The 14,816-nt window shown below is 35.6% G+C and overlaps 1 protein-coding gene across 4 annotated transcripts in view; it reads right to left on the reverse strand.

The window, feature by feature from the left end:
* The window catches only part of Cblb (Cbl proto-oncogene B, E3 ubiquitin protein ligase), a 164,865-nt gene that overhangs the window by 76,102 nt on the left and 73,947 nt on the right, over nt 1–14,816 (reverse strand). For all 4 annotated transcript variants that reach the window (XM_013028556.1, XM_013028557.1, XM_013028558.1 and 1 more), the window contains exon 4: nt 7,310–7,456. In XM_013028556.1, the coding sequence (XP_012884010.1) occupies nt 7,310–7,456 (147 nt within the window). The remainder of the gene's footprint in view (nt 1–7,309; nt 7,457–14,816) is intronic.

Here is a 14,816-nt window from a genome sequence, read left to right on the forward strand (position 1 = left end):
CTTCCCCACAGAGGTGGGTGCTCCTCCTGCTTCCCCACAGAGGTGGGTGCTCCTCCTGCTTCCCCACAGAGGTGGGTACTCTTCCACCTTCCCCACAGAGGTGGGTGCTCCTCCTGCTTCCCCACAGAGGTGGGTGCTCCTCCACCTTCCCCACAGAGGTGCGTGCTCCTCCTGCTTCCCCACAGAGGTGGGTGCTCCTCCTGCTTCCCCACAGAGGTGGTTGCTCCTCCTGCTCTTACACCAGTAACCCAACTTATTCTGTAGGATTTCCTGGTACTTTTCAAATCAGCAAAGAGCTGACGTTAACTATCATACATGTATACCTCATCTCACCAAAATGAATATACTCTGCTTATTATTAGAGAAATACAATTTGCCATCTTTTTCCTTTTAGTATTGAGAAACGTCTTACAAGGAACTGAACAACATAAACCTGCAGTAATTTTATTTTCCTATTTACATAAAGATATTTTGATTGTTAAATGGACAATAACGTGAGTTGGCTAAATGAAAATATGAACTAGCAATTGGAAAGCGGTCAGTTCTCTTTTTCTCTATTTCTTTCAAGAGAACCTGTTGCTAGTTCTGACTACAAAAGTCCTAAATTTTGACTGCATGCCTAATTAGGTTACTGTTTCCTTAATTGTGAGAAAACTGATCCAGTTAATATGCTAATAAAACTGATGCAGTTAATATATTAGTAAAAACATAGTTCATTCACTGGAGAGGATATAAATTATTTTCCCTCTTTATTAAAGGCAAAGAGTAAATGCAGAAGGGCTACAACACTTCCTCAGGAAATCAAATGTAAAGTCATGAACAGGTCTGTAGATGGTCTTTCACCCCTGGTAAGCAAGATCATTTCTTATCTTCTCCCACTTTTATACGGGTGGAGACACATGCAGTATCAGAACCTTTCTATTGTTGTATTTTTAATGCTCTTTTTTGGCTCGTGCTTGTACTTTACATTGCTAGAGAGAATGGAACTAATATATAAGATCAAATATTAATTGCATTAATTGTCGAATTAATAATGACTATGTGTCATTTTAGATTCTATTAAAGGTTCAAATTAATTAATTCACAATACATATTGGCTATTTTACTAGGCAATTTTATGTAATTTCTATGTAGACTTTAGCTTTTTCAACTTCTATGGCAATGCTAATAATTGGTATTTTTAGAGATAAACCTACAAATGAAGAAAAAGATGTATGGAAAAGTCATCCCAAGTGATAAAACTAGAGTGCTGCAGACAGAATCAGGAGTGAATGCTGACTCTGTAACATGTACTTACACTGCTTTTGCTGAAAAGCACTTATTTAGACCTGCAAATTAACTAAAAGCAGGATAAAAGCTAGGAATCTCAGCTTCCTTCCATCTTGTATCTATGTCCTTTACCCTGAGCCATTCTTTCCTGCAATCACTTTATAGCCTCCTGGGAATCCAGAATGGGACAGGTCACTTCCAGGCACCAATGACTTGTTTATGTTTTACTAGGTTACAACCTTCAAGTGAAGAAGAGAAAACAACTTCTACAGAACCCCTCCCAACATAAGGACTAGGATAATGACCACCTGAACAAACCTGTGCCTGCAACGGTTTATGCATATTTCTCTCTCCCTTTCCCCAAGCTCTTTGTCTATTTATATATATAAACCTCAAGTCTGTTCACTCGGTGGAAGATGAGCTAAAGTGTTGTCTAATAAATCTCCTTTCTCTGCTCTTTGCCATGTTTCTTTATTTGGCATACAGGTATGAGTGCTAGATCTAAAATTTGGAAACACAGGAATTTTAGACACTATGTTTCAGCTCTTGCTTACATGCCAACGTAAGTGATCTCTGCCCTCCATCCTTCCATTTCATAATGCACATTCTATACTGCAAAATTCACTTGAATTTAATGAACACAATTCCTGAAAAATCTACACATTACACACTGTGCTGAGCTACTTCTAAAACACAAAAGATGAATAAATAAACTGACTGCGTGAAGCTCATAAATAATATATTGATTCTGTTAATCATAGATTAACAGAAAATATTATATCCAGATGAATGATTTTACTGTAACAATGAAAGCAGAAAAAAGAACTTAAGAATCAGGTGGTCAGATGATAGTAATAAGTGTAATGTGGTGAATGGAATGAACTCTAAGAAATAATATGAGTAAAGACATAGAAAACTCCAATAATTGATGTATCAGAGAAGAGTCAAATAAGACAAAGTTACTGATGCCCACAGCATAAATGAAGGAACTCAGAATCATAAAGGAGGGAAAAGGTATATATATATATATATATATATATATATATATATATATATATATCCAATCAACAACTACTGAGAGTCTACAATGTATAAAATACTCAAAAGGACTCATTCAATAACCCTTAATTTTTTAATGTATTGAAAATGCAGCTAATATATGTAGGAATGTTGAATACAAAATCTGACATATGGTAGCTCTAAAAATGTCTTATTTTCACTAATTGGTATAAAAGAAGTCATTGGAGAGCTTCACAATCAATCAGGAAAAATAGCTATGTATTAAAACACATATACCATAATATAAACATGTTTAAAATGTAACAAAAATACAAGGATCATGGTGGCAAACTGTATTTAAGGCTGCAGACAACTAAGGAAATATGCAGAAAAAAGAGAAATTTTAACTGGGCTTGAAGAAAAGCATAGAAATAAAGAAGGAAAAAGAAGAGACACCTAGGGATTAGAATTATAGGATGACAAGTTAGTTTACAGTAAATTGGTACAAATTTATCTATCCATGCAAGTATGCAGGTAGTCTGTAATTATTAGTGCCTACTCCTTCCAGGAAATGTGCCAGGCTCTGAAAAGCACAGGGGAGTAAGAGAATTTGTGCTTTCAAAGTAACTCACAAATCTAGCAGGAAATGAAATATAAATGTGTCAGCAGTTCATTGCAATCCAGTAGGAGGGATGTGAGCTCAGGTATCCATCAACATGGAATAAAGACATGTACTTCAGATACTCATAGGAAGTTTTCACAGTAGCAATGCTGACCAGGTTTGGCATAGAGACCACTCAACTAATAATGGACAACAAAGATAATGTGAAAAAAAAGAAGTATAGAAGAGGAGAGATGAATAGAATGTTGCATATTTTGTTCCTTTGCAGATGAACTAATAGAGATAAAGCTAGAAAAGGACAACAATAACAGACTAAACAAACCTATCTCCAAAAGGTTGTTGGGTGGATGGAGTTTTAGACTTTCCCAGAATTAATATTCATGGTAAATGACTGGAACAATTAACTCTGCTTCCTAGAAAAGAGTACTACTTTCAGAACACCTTGATACCCTCTTATTTAAGACAAGGATACCTATCAGAATGCTGTTGCAATAATTCAGGGAAGAATCTGGACTTGAACTAGAAAAAGAAAAACTAAGTGAGAAAAAGAGCACATCAAAGAAGATTCCAGAATTATAATGGATTGGTTCTTTTTGAATTATGGTTTGTTTGGAAATACATGACTAAGTCTCCAACTGCTAGCTACTTGTCTTGTTCAGAAAAATAAGGGCCACACAGTCTAGGCATATTTAATGTCTCCTTCCCTCCCAACCTTGTCTTTTCTTTCCTTAACAGCTAAAAACACATTTTATAACCCTCTTGCTGAAAAGATTCTGCATTAAAAACTGCTGTTCCAAAGTATAAAGATTCAGCTTTTGTATATTTTGAATGTTGTTTTGTATAACTTGTCCTCTTTCTTTCTCTACATATTTCTACTATTTCCTCATGCAAAGAGTAAGAGAACAAAAGCGTGACTGAACAGTTAACATACTGGACTAGAAGTATGACTCAAGCAGTAGAGTGCCTGCCTAGCAAACAGAAGACCCTGAGTACAGAACAAAGTACCCCCAAAATGTTTGTGTGTGTTTGTATAAAAAATTAACCATTGAGAAATTCCCCAGTCAATTTGCCATGATACATTTAGTGCTGCTGATCGCTTGTGCTCCTCTAAGTAGGCACAGCCTTGGCCAGGAACTCAGGGGCTCATCTAGTCCTGCCACAACTTGAAAAGGTTAAGAATTACAAAATGAAGCACTAGCCAGATGGTTAGTTTTGTGTTGTGTTCTGCTATTCCCTGTTTTCATGAGGTTTAAATCTGGAACTGTCTTTTTCAGTCTTATATAGACCTATGAACAACAGCTGGCTTCCAATCTTAATTCAGTGGTAACGTTTTGTTACCGCTGATTCTGTTCGTTTGGAAAATAAGCCAGTAACAGGCCTTAGGATAAAAGTCTACATGATAAAATAAAAATCTGTTCTAAAATCAAAAACTAACCTCTTAATGGTTGGTATTTGAAAAACAGTGCTGTCTTTAAACATTTGGAAAGGTATCAATGTGTAGTAAGCTAGATGACAGGAATGTTTGAAAACAAGAATCATGTTAAGGAAGTGCAAGCGAGTAGTCAGGGAAACAAAGAGAAAAGAATTCAAACCAAGGAAGTTTTCAGCATTCGCCCACTTGTTCATTAAGCCAATAAAACATGTGGAATTGTGAGGTAAAAGCTTAGTTTCTCTAATACTCCTATAAATATGTGTTAAGTTGAAATATTGCTCTCAAAACTAAAACAAAGAGTTAAATTTCAGAGCTTCCTGGGGTCATTGAGAACAAGAGACAAAAGAAAAAGGATTTAGGAAGCTGGGAGACTACTTAATCAGCATTTTAAGGGTTCCCCCCCCATTTAAAATGTGGTAGTTATTTCACAAACATGGCAGTAGGATAGAAATTTGAGTCCGCTGATGTCTGTGGTTATAAATTAAAAAAAATAAAGATGTCTCAACTGCATCATTCTCTGTGGCTTGAGGTATCAGCAAAGTAAACCCTTCAAAGAAAAACATGTGAACAAGTTTCCATTTCTTACTGACCTTATATCAAGTAAACAATTTTCTAAGTCACCAAGAAATTCCACTTTGCACGAAGTTAACTACTATAAAGAATCCATCCATATATATTCTTTAAACTTTAAGAAAAAATTTATCTTCCAAATTATTAAGTGTTTGCACTAAGCTTGTACCAATACACAAACTGAAAACCTCTCCTTTTCAATCCAGCTCATTAATTTCACTAATGTTACTTAATACAGTCTATATAATTCAGGAATAGGAATACTTTTAATTCCTCACTTGTAAATGGACATAAGAATGTTATAAATACTTAGATTTTTAGAATGAACGGATGTCTATGTTACTTGCAAAACTGTTTTTTTCTCTTTTAATGCTTAAAAGTAATTCAGAATGTTTCATTATCAGAAGTGGAAAATAAGCCATGGCTTACACAGGTAATCCTAGCTACTCAGGAGGTTGAGATCTGAGGATCATGGTTCAAAGTCAGCCTGGGCAGACTCTTAACTCCAATTAATCACCAGAAAACCACAAAGGGCCCTGTGGCTCAAAGTGGTAGAGTGCTAGCCTTAAAAAAGCTCAGAGACACTGTCCTGTCCCTGAGGTCAAGCCCCACGACCAACACCACCACAACTAACAACAACAACAAACTAAAAAACAGACTTTAGTTTTGGTGGTACTGGAGTCTAAATTTGGGGCTTTGCACTAGTGCTCTACCACGTGAGCCACATTCTCAGCTTTTCAAATTTTAGTTATTTGGGGGGTTTGGTTGTCACATTTTTGCCTGGGTCCATTCTTAGAACAGCATTCTCCTACCTAAAGCCCCCTGCTTACCTGGGAACAAAGATGGGAACCACCATACATGGCTCAATTGCTTAGATGTAGTCTTGCTAAATTTTTGTTGTTGTTGTTGTTGTTCTGGCTGGCCTTGAACTGCGATCCTCTAGACTTTGCATCCTAAGTAGCTGTAGGTGTTAGTATTTTTAAGTCAAATTGTTAATATTTTTAAGGCAAATTTCACCTGCATTTCTAGCAGTTTGAGAAAGAAAAAAAATTCTAAGTTCAAGGCTCCCCAAGCTTCATAGCTTATGTGAGGACAGCCTGAACTACATGAAAAGATTCTTTTCAAAGAACAAAAACAGCCAGGTGCCAATGGCTCATGCCTGTAATCTTAGCTACTCAGGAGGCTGAGATCTGAGGATCGGGGTTCAAAGCTAGCCCGGGCATGAAAGGCCAAGAGACTTTATCTCCAATAAACCACCAGAAAACCAGAACTGGCACTGTTACTCAAGTGGGAGAGTGCGAGCCTTGAGCAGTGGGAGAGTGCTAGCCTTGAGCTGAAGAGCTAAGGGACAGCACCCAGGCCCAGAGTTCAAGCCCCAAACCCACCCCCCCCCAAAAAAAAAGGTTTTCTGAAACAAAACAAAAAAATACTTTCTTTATTAAAATGTTTCTTACTCTGTCTAAGTATTGACTAATCATGTGAGATCTAGTAATTTGTTAACTAATTTTAAAAAAGGGAAACGAAGGCAACACTTCCATTTGTGTCAAAGCATTGAATCCATAAAAAGATCCCAAATTTTAATATATCTTATTTCATTGGTTATGTAATAACACAGTGTTAAAGAAACAATTAGCACAGTACTAAAATCAAAACTATGTAAAATCCACTGTCCTTCTTTTTAACACAAGGTATTTCCTTCTCTCAATGACTTTCTGAAGGTGCTACTTACCTCATTAAAGGTTCTCATGCTCATTTCTTGATCATCTTACAGAAGGTTTTGTTTTATGTATATTATACTGAAGCTATACCACTTAGATTGCTACACAGATTTTTTGTCCGACTGGGAAATAGCTATTGGAACACACCTCTCTCTCATTGTTTTATAATGTAGCTCTGTGATTACATGATCTACATGTCTTGTTCACACATAATGTATTTTGTGTAGTAATGAAAAGAATGCCTGGGCCAGGGTGGTCTCATACTTCAGTTTCAGATCTTCACCAAGCTTAAGGATCCAGGAACCACCTCCTGCAGGAAGCAGCCTTTGATTTCTGTGATTTCAAAGCTACCGTTTCCCTCTCTTAATGTTAGCAATGTCTTGATATGGTTTTTGAAAGTCCATAGCCCACTCCTATTTATTTTGTATATGTGATTAGGTATGTACTGTTACAAAAATTAGGAGCTTCTTACGTGGTGAAACCATTTTATATATATCCACCGACTCAATTAATTTTCACCAAATACATAAACCTATATAATCTGACTCTTACTGTGTAATAACAAAGAAAATACTTCTCAAAAATAGTTAATATATTTTCTCAAAATACCCCTGCAAAATCTAAAGCATGTTCAAGTAGAAGCAAAATGGGGTCGACTTTGAGATATGAATCCAAACTATAACAATGATTTTTACTTACTTGTCTCCAAAAAACTTTCTCCAGAATTCAGCAGCATCTGCTTTAGTAATGCGGAAGTTGTCTCCCTGGAACTGACCGTTGGGAAAGATTGCTTTAATTTCTGCCAGCATGTGACTGAAGATGAGGGACAGTTTTGTGAGATTTCGTCTACGGATATAGGAAAAATAAACAGAAAAATAAATCTCTATATGCATATAGATTTCAACAGAGATTACAAATAGAGGTTTGTATATCTACTGAAGTTTTGTTGGTTGATCATGATTCTTAATCAAGCACTTAAATTCTTAATAGGCTTTCATATGGTAATTTACTCATATATTAATTTAACAGGAGCATGAAGAGCATAAGATATATGATTTCAAAAATTCAGTTTAATGGAAGATCTAAGTATTTCATTAAAATGTGGTCAAATGTCAAATAAGATAATGCTAAGTGAAATGAATGCCAAGATAGGGACGCAAAAGATTTTATCTTTGTTGTTGTTTGTAATGTACTATGTAGTGTTTTTGTTTCTCTTGAATGTTCTTCCCCCGTATAACATCTGTTTTCACTGTATTTGATGTAGGGCACTGGTGTCCTACATCTTGTATATACATTTTTCTATTTGGGGAAGGGAAGGGAAATAACAAAAAGCTGAAATAAGGATACAGGTTGACCCATTGTAACAATAAGGTGTGCAAGACACTGTTGAAAATGAGCTTTACAACTTTGGGGAGAGAGGGAAGAGTTGGGGACATAGAGAGGAAAGCGATGGTAAGGGAAAAACAAAGGGGTAATAACAATGTACTCATTACCTTACTCATGTAACTGTAACCCCTCTGTACAGTGTCTTTACAATAAAAAATATGTTAAAATGTGGTCCAATATAAAAGATACACACAAAATCTAGTGTGACTATTTCTACTTGAGTTAGTAGAAGAAATCTGTCATTAGAGGAGAATCTAGAAAGTAGATGCTTGAAAGATGAAAGACCTGGAGTATAAAGATGGTGAAAAGTCAGACACTGATGTTTCACGCCTGTAATCATAATTATTCAGGAGACTGAGATCTAAGGATCCTGGTTTGATACTAGCTGGGGCAGAAAAGTTCCTGTGAGACTCTTATCTCCAATTAACCATTCAAAAACCAGAAGTGGGCTTGTGGCTTAAAGTGACAGAGCACTGGCCTTGAGCAAAAGAGCTCCCAGAGTGCAAGCCTCACAACTGATAGATTCTCAATAGCATATGAAGAATGGCTTGAACAGATTTTTGTCTCATCCTGTGGGTGCTCTCTTAATTTTGAAAATCATTTTCTTTCATGAGGAGTTTTTTGATGCAATCCCATTTGTCAATTCTTGCTGTTATTTGTTGAGCTAATAGAGCCCTACTCTGAACAAAGGAGGAGGCAACAAATGCTCAATAGGAAATGTACTCAGTACCTTGCTCATGTAACTCTAACCCCTTTGTGCAGTATTTTTATATTGAAAAAAGTACAAAAAAAACCCAAAGTTATTGCCTGGTGTCTGTATCTTCCAATGTTTTCCTACACTTCCATGTTGTAGTTTTAATGTTTCAGGTCTTATTATCTCCTTTGAATTGATTTTAGGGCACCCAAAGACCCATCACAAGTAATCCAAGAATACATGAACAATCAAATGGGACAGTTCATTAAAAAAGTTGAAGTAGCTAATAATTATTTGAAGAAACATATGACATCGTTAGCAAAAAATGAAATACAAATTAGAACAACAGTGAGATGTACTCTCACCCCAGTCAAGGATGGCTTTCATCAAGAAAACCAACCAGAACGTTGGCAAGAATGTGTGGAGAAGAAACATTCATACTTAACACTGTTAGTGGGAATGTCAATTAGTACAACTACTGTGCAAATCAGTAATGGAAATTCCCATAGATAAAATTACAAAAAAAAAACAAAAAACCCAGAACTACCATATAGTTTCTGAAGAAACAAAAGTAGAACTACCATATGTTCCTGCTAGACTACTCCTGGGCATGTACCTAAAGGAATGTAAATCAATATACAAAAGAGATATTTACACTCATGTTTACAGTAGCACTACTACAATAGCCAAGATAGGACAACAGCTTAGACGTCAAACAAAGTAACAATGACTGGATACAAAATAATGCTACAAATGTGAGTGTTTATGTGTGTGTATGCATACATGTTTGTATGTATATGGATAATGGAGTATTATTAGCCACAAAAAGAATAAAATTATATTATTTAGAGGAAAATGGTGAAAATGAAGATTCTCGTGTTGAGATATGCTAAACTCAAAGAAACATCACATACTTTCACTTATATGTAGAATCTAGTCCTTAATACGATGTGGTCCTGACAGGAAGACTTTGGGGAGGGGACAGCAAATGGGGGAGACTGGAAAAGACAATGGTATCATGCAGCAAATATAAAAGGGACAGTTAGAAAGAACAATACAGTTGGAGTAAACAGGATCAAAGTAAACTATAGATAGGTTATAAATATCCTTTTGTATAGAAGTATACCGACAGGAAATTAAACTAACTATTCATGTAACATCTATTTGACAAGACTGGACCTGAGCAGTGGGCAGCAGGAAGAAAAAACAGAGGCAGAGAAGTAGCTCTGATTTAGGCAATACATACAGAGAGGCCTGGAAATCAGCAAAGTAATATTTCTACCAATACTCTGCCCTAGCCGCCTAATAGTCAGATTTTCTAAGGATGAGTTTCACATATGTGCAGGTTCCCTGGGCAATTCTAATATGTGCTTCTCATTAAGAGATGCTATTGAAAAGAAATGGGAATCCAAAATTGATTTGAATGTCTAAAATCATACTGAAATTTGTCTTAGAAGAAAAAAAGCCACAGTAGTAGGAAAAGATTGTTTAGAAAGAAGGGAGTAACAGGTATTGTCTCCATTTCATTTCCAGATATCTAAGAATTCAAATACAGTTAAAAGAGGATTCATACTGTAAAGTAACACCATCATCTTACCATTTCTTAACACTACAACCTGATTTTGGTCAGTCTCAAATACCTAATGTTAAGATAATAAACAAACAACCCAAACAAAATTACTAAATAATGTTACTGTTTTTCACTGATCTTAGTTGTTGTTGTTTAGTTTTTGGGTTGGGGGGGGCTTTTTGAACTGTGGGCTTCACACCTGCTTGGCTTGTTTGCTCAGCTGCCACTTCACCACTTGAGCCATGCTTCCAGTCCTTGTTCTCGTTATTTTAGGGATAAAGCCTCAAGGACTTTTCTGGCTGAGCTGGCTTCAAACCATGATGCTCTATATCTCAGTCTCTGAGTGGCTAGAATTATACACATGAACCACTGGTGTCCAGCTGGTTAAGCATTAACAAAAGAAACCAATAGACACATGAAGAAATACTCAATCTCCCTAGCCATAAAAGAAATGCAAATCAAAACAACACTGAGATACCACCTCACCCCAGTTAGAATAGCTATAATCAAGAAGTCTAATAACAACAGATGCTGGAGAGGATGTGTACAGAAGGGAACCCTACTGCATTGTTGGTGGGAGTGAAAAATTGTTCAACCTCTGTGGAAAGCAGTATGGAGGTTCCTCAAAAGACTCCACATAGAGCTCCCTTATGAGCCAGCAATCCCACTTTTAGGCATTTACCCAAATGATCACAAACATGACTATTCTAAAGCTACCAGCACAACTATGTTTACTGCATCATTATTTACCATAGCTAAGATATGGAACCAACCCAGATGCCCCTCAGTAGATGAATGGATCAAGAAAATGTGGTATATATACACAATGGAATTCAAGCCCCCAACAAAAAAAATGACATTGCCCCATTTGTTAGGAAATGGAAAGACTTGGAAAAAATTATATTAAGTGAAGTAAGCCAGGCCCAAAGAAACATAGGTCCCATGGTTTCCCTTATTTGCAATAACTAGTATATGTCTGAGACAAGGAGAAACGGTCAGATAAGATGTTAAGCGAAATGAACCCCAAGATAAGGACACAAGTAGTTTTTTCTTTCTTGCTATTGTTTCTAATGTATTTATAAGATACCAGGTGATTTTTTTTTTGTTGCTTTGTATGTCCCTTCCCCACGTCATAACCCCAGTTTTCACTGTATTCGATGTTGGTATAATTTGTGGAGGGGAAGGGAAAAAACAAATTGTTTAAATAGGGATACAGGTTGACTCATTGCAACAATGAAATGCATAAGATGCTATGTCGAAAAACAAAACTTTACAATTTAAGGAGGGGGGGGGAGGAATGGGTGCAGAGGGGGTAGTGAGGGAAGTATAGTTGTGGAGATGGGAGGGAAGGGATGGTAGGGGAAAAACTAAGTAGGAGGCAACAATGCTTGAAAAGAAATGTACTCATTACCTTGCTCAGGTAATTGTAACCCCTCTGTTTTTTCACAAGAAAAAACATGTAACTTCCTAGGTAAAATGAATACAAAATAAATGAAGATAGTATAAAAAGGGAATATATAAATGAATTGAAAGAAAGCATTAAGGTACCATCTCAATAAAAATCACTGTAAAAATGAAATTGCTAGCTACTTCCATCTTATGCATGTAATGCCTTGCCACTTCTTAGCAGGGAGTCTCATTATTATACAAAAATGCACCATCGTTTTCTAACATCCAGTCATACTTCATCACATCTCAGTCTATCCAAGTGCAAATCTTAGAATCAGATGAGTCTCACATATAGACCAGATTTCCTCATTTAGATATGGCAGATATAAAATAATGGGTATTAGCAAATGAAAACTGAACTGCTTTCTTACATCAAAGAAAAGACTTGTCCCATTAAAAACTGCAAATAACATTTCTATACTTGAGCCTAAGGAAAGCATAAATCACCTTGAACAAATCTGTAATATATTATTTCTATAATTAGGCTAGAGGGTTAATTTTCCACAGAATTCTCAATTGAAACATAATTTTAAAAATTCAGTATGGTTATAATTAGGGAGAACCAACTGTTCTCTATTTTCTGAAATGGTTGCTTTCTACCTCTTGGTTCCTTTGTTCTTTAATCAGATCCAAATGTTTTTCATTTCTACTTATTAGATCTAAAGTCTGACACACAAAGCCTGTGTCACATCTTGGGCATTTGATCCACTGGCTACAGACACACAAGTTTAAAACAGAAATAGTAACAATGTATCATTTATAATCACTACTGCATATGTATGAAACGCTGGTTAGTTCTCAAATATGTACACAGTTTCATTTTTCCTTCAGTATGGAAAATCAAATTCTCACTTTTAAGTATACTGGAACACTTCAGAGATTTGTTTCACATTATCAGAATTTATAGTTCTTTTCTATTTATATTTGCACACAAACATCTCAACATGTGCATATAGCTCACATACATGTAAATGACCTTTTTATATGTGTGTGTGTGTGCCTGTCCTGGGGCTTAAAATCAGGGCCTGCATATTCACTGTCCCTGAGCTTTTTTGCTCATAGCTAGCACCGTACCAGTGAGCCACTGTTCCACTTCATCTCTTTGGTGATTACTAATTAAGAGTATGTCCCTGTCACTAACACTGAGATATTAAACTGAGAAATTTCTTGACAAAAATATGATAATCATACAAAGATGACTGTAACTAATCTACTAAGAATTTTGTGACACAAGTTCTTTCTAAGGGAAGTTACTTATTGCTATGTATCATCCACTAGCCATCACTAGTTGAACCATTTTGTTAATTTGTGTGAATTTATGTATAGCAAATGATATCTCCATAAGTTATTTTGAAACACTAGCTGATCTGGTAAACTATTAAAGATATGAATATTAGTGTAATCTAAGAAATCAAGGGAGGGGAGGAGTAAAAACAAAACTAAACAAAAATAAAAAAGAAAGAACAAATTGTCATGTAACTTTTGTTCTTGGATTGAGTCTTGTATATCATACTACTTTAAAATTACCTCACAAAGCTAATAATAAAACATGTAAACTAGAGTGGGTTAGTATAGTTATTTTGAGATTGATAAAACTTCACCATTTTTTGAGTAAGTTTGTATAGTTTAAGGTAGCAATAGCAATACCCAACACTATAAGGACATTGGAGGTAAACAAGTGGCTAAGAAAGATGCAGTCTTAATAAAATTACCACACAGGGCTAGGAATATGGCTTAGTGATAGAGTGCTTACTTAGCATGCATGAGGCTCTGGGTTCAATTACTTGGTACCAAAATTACTTGGTAACAAAAATAATTAAATGAAAATTTTTAAATATTACTACACAGCATAGCACAGAAACCATGAAGATACATTATAATAATACAATGTGGGAGGCAGTACACTTTAATTGTAGCCAGAGTGACTTAAAAATAAAATTATAGAAAGATTGGATTGTTAGTGTCCACTTAACACAAGAAATTCATAAGGAATATAACCTAAAGACTACATTTCCAAGGATTATGGAAGCAGTGTGCATGAAGAAGAGGACTACTATAAATCTTATCCTGATACAGTCCATAAAGCTTCCCCAATCACTTTTTAACTCCAGTTAGTGTAACTTTGCAGCCATGACAGAGAGGATTAACATGATTGCAACAAATGGCTTTATTGGGAAAATTTATTATGAAGTCTGTATGATATGATCACTCATATTTTCATCCTCCTTAAAGTCTTAACAAGTACCTATTTCAATAAAGGAAACTCTTTGTCTTTAATATTAGGTATCTTTTGATTAAACCTAACCTGTCACAAACATCCTTTTGAATAAATCTTTAAAATAGAGACTATTGTATTAGTTGAGAGAGAGAGAAAAACAAAGAGAGAAGCCTTTTTTTAATTCATTGAAAAACTGCAATGAAAGTTCCTCAAGCTAACTAGAAAGTCATAATTGCTATGGGACTCATACAGAAATAAACAGAACAAAGCAATTTTCTTTGGTTCTTTTTCCCCAAAAAATTTAAACTGTACTTTCATGACATGGGTAAGATGAGAAAGCCTGACCTTTAAATTTGCTTGACAAATCTGACCTGGGAAGAACAAGAAAATCAACAATTAAGGTATAAAATCAGCCCAGATGCTCCTGAATAGATGGATGGGTGAAAGAAAGAAAGGAAGAAAGAAAGAAAAGAAGGAAGGAAGGAAGGAAGGAAGGAAGGAAGGAAAGAAAGAAAGAAGGAAAAAAGGAAAGAAAGATCGATTTAGAAAAATTACGTGTAGTAAGTCAGGTCCAGACAGATAAAGAATGAATGATTTCCCTTATATGTGGAAACTAGATTTATCTTATAAACTCCTAAGTAAATACACTGGGTGGCATGCAATTTTGTACACAAATGTATTAATTGAAATAAAGTAGATTCAAGGGAGATCTCAAATAAGAAGTGGGTACTGGAAAGGGTCAAGGGGAATACGGTAGAGGAATGAAGAGGAAAAGAGGAAAGAAATATAATCAAAACCCCAATATATCTCCTATAAAATTAAGAAGTGTGAGGGAAGAGTGAGGGAAGGGGAGAGGAAAAAAGGAGTGGATGAGAATGTTCACTGATCC

This window comes from Dipodomys ordii, unplaced genomic scaffold, assembly GCF_000151885.1.
Source record: "Dipodomys ordii isolate 6190 unplaced genomic scaffold, Dord_2.0 Scaffold111, whole genome shotgun sequence".
NCBI classification, from domain to species: domain Eukaryota; kingdom Metazoa; phylum Chordata; class Mammalia; order Rodentia; family Heteromyidae; genus Dipodomys; species Dipodomys ordii.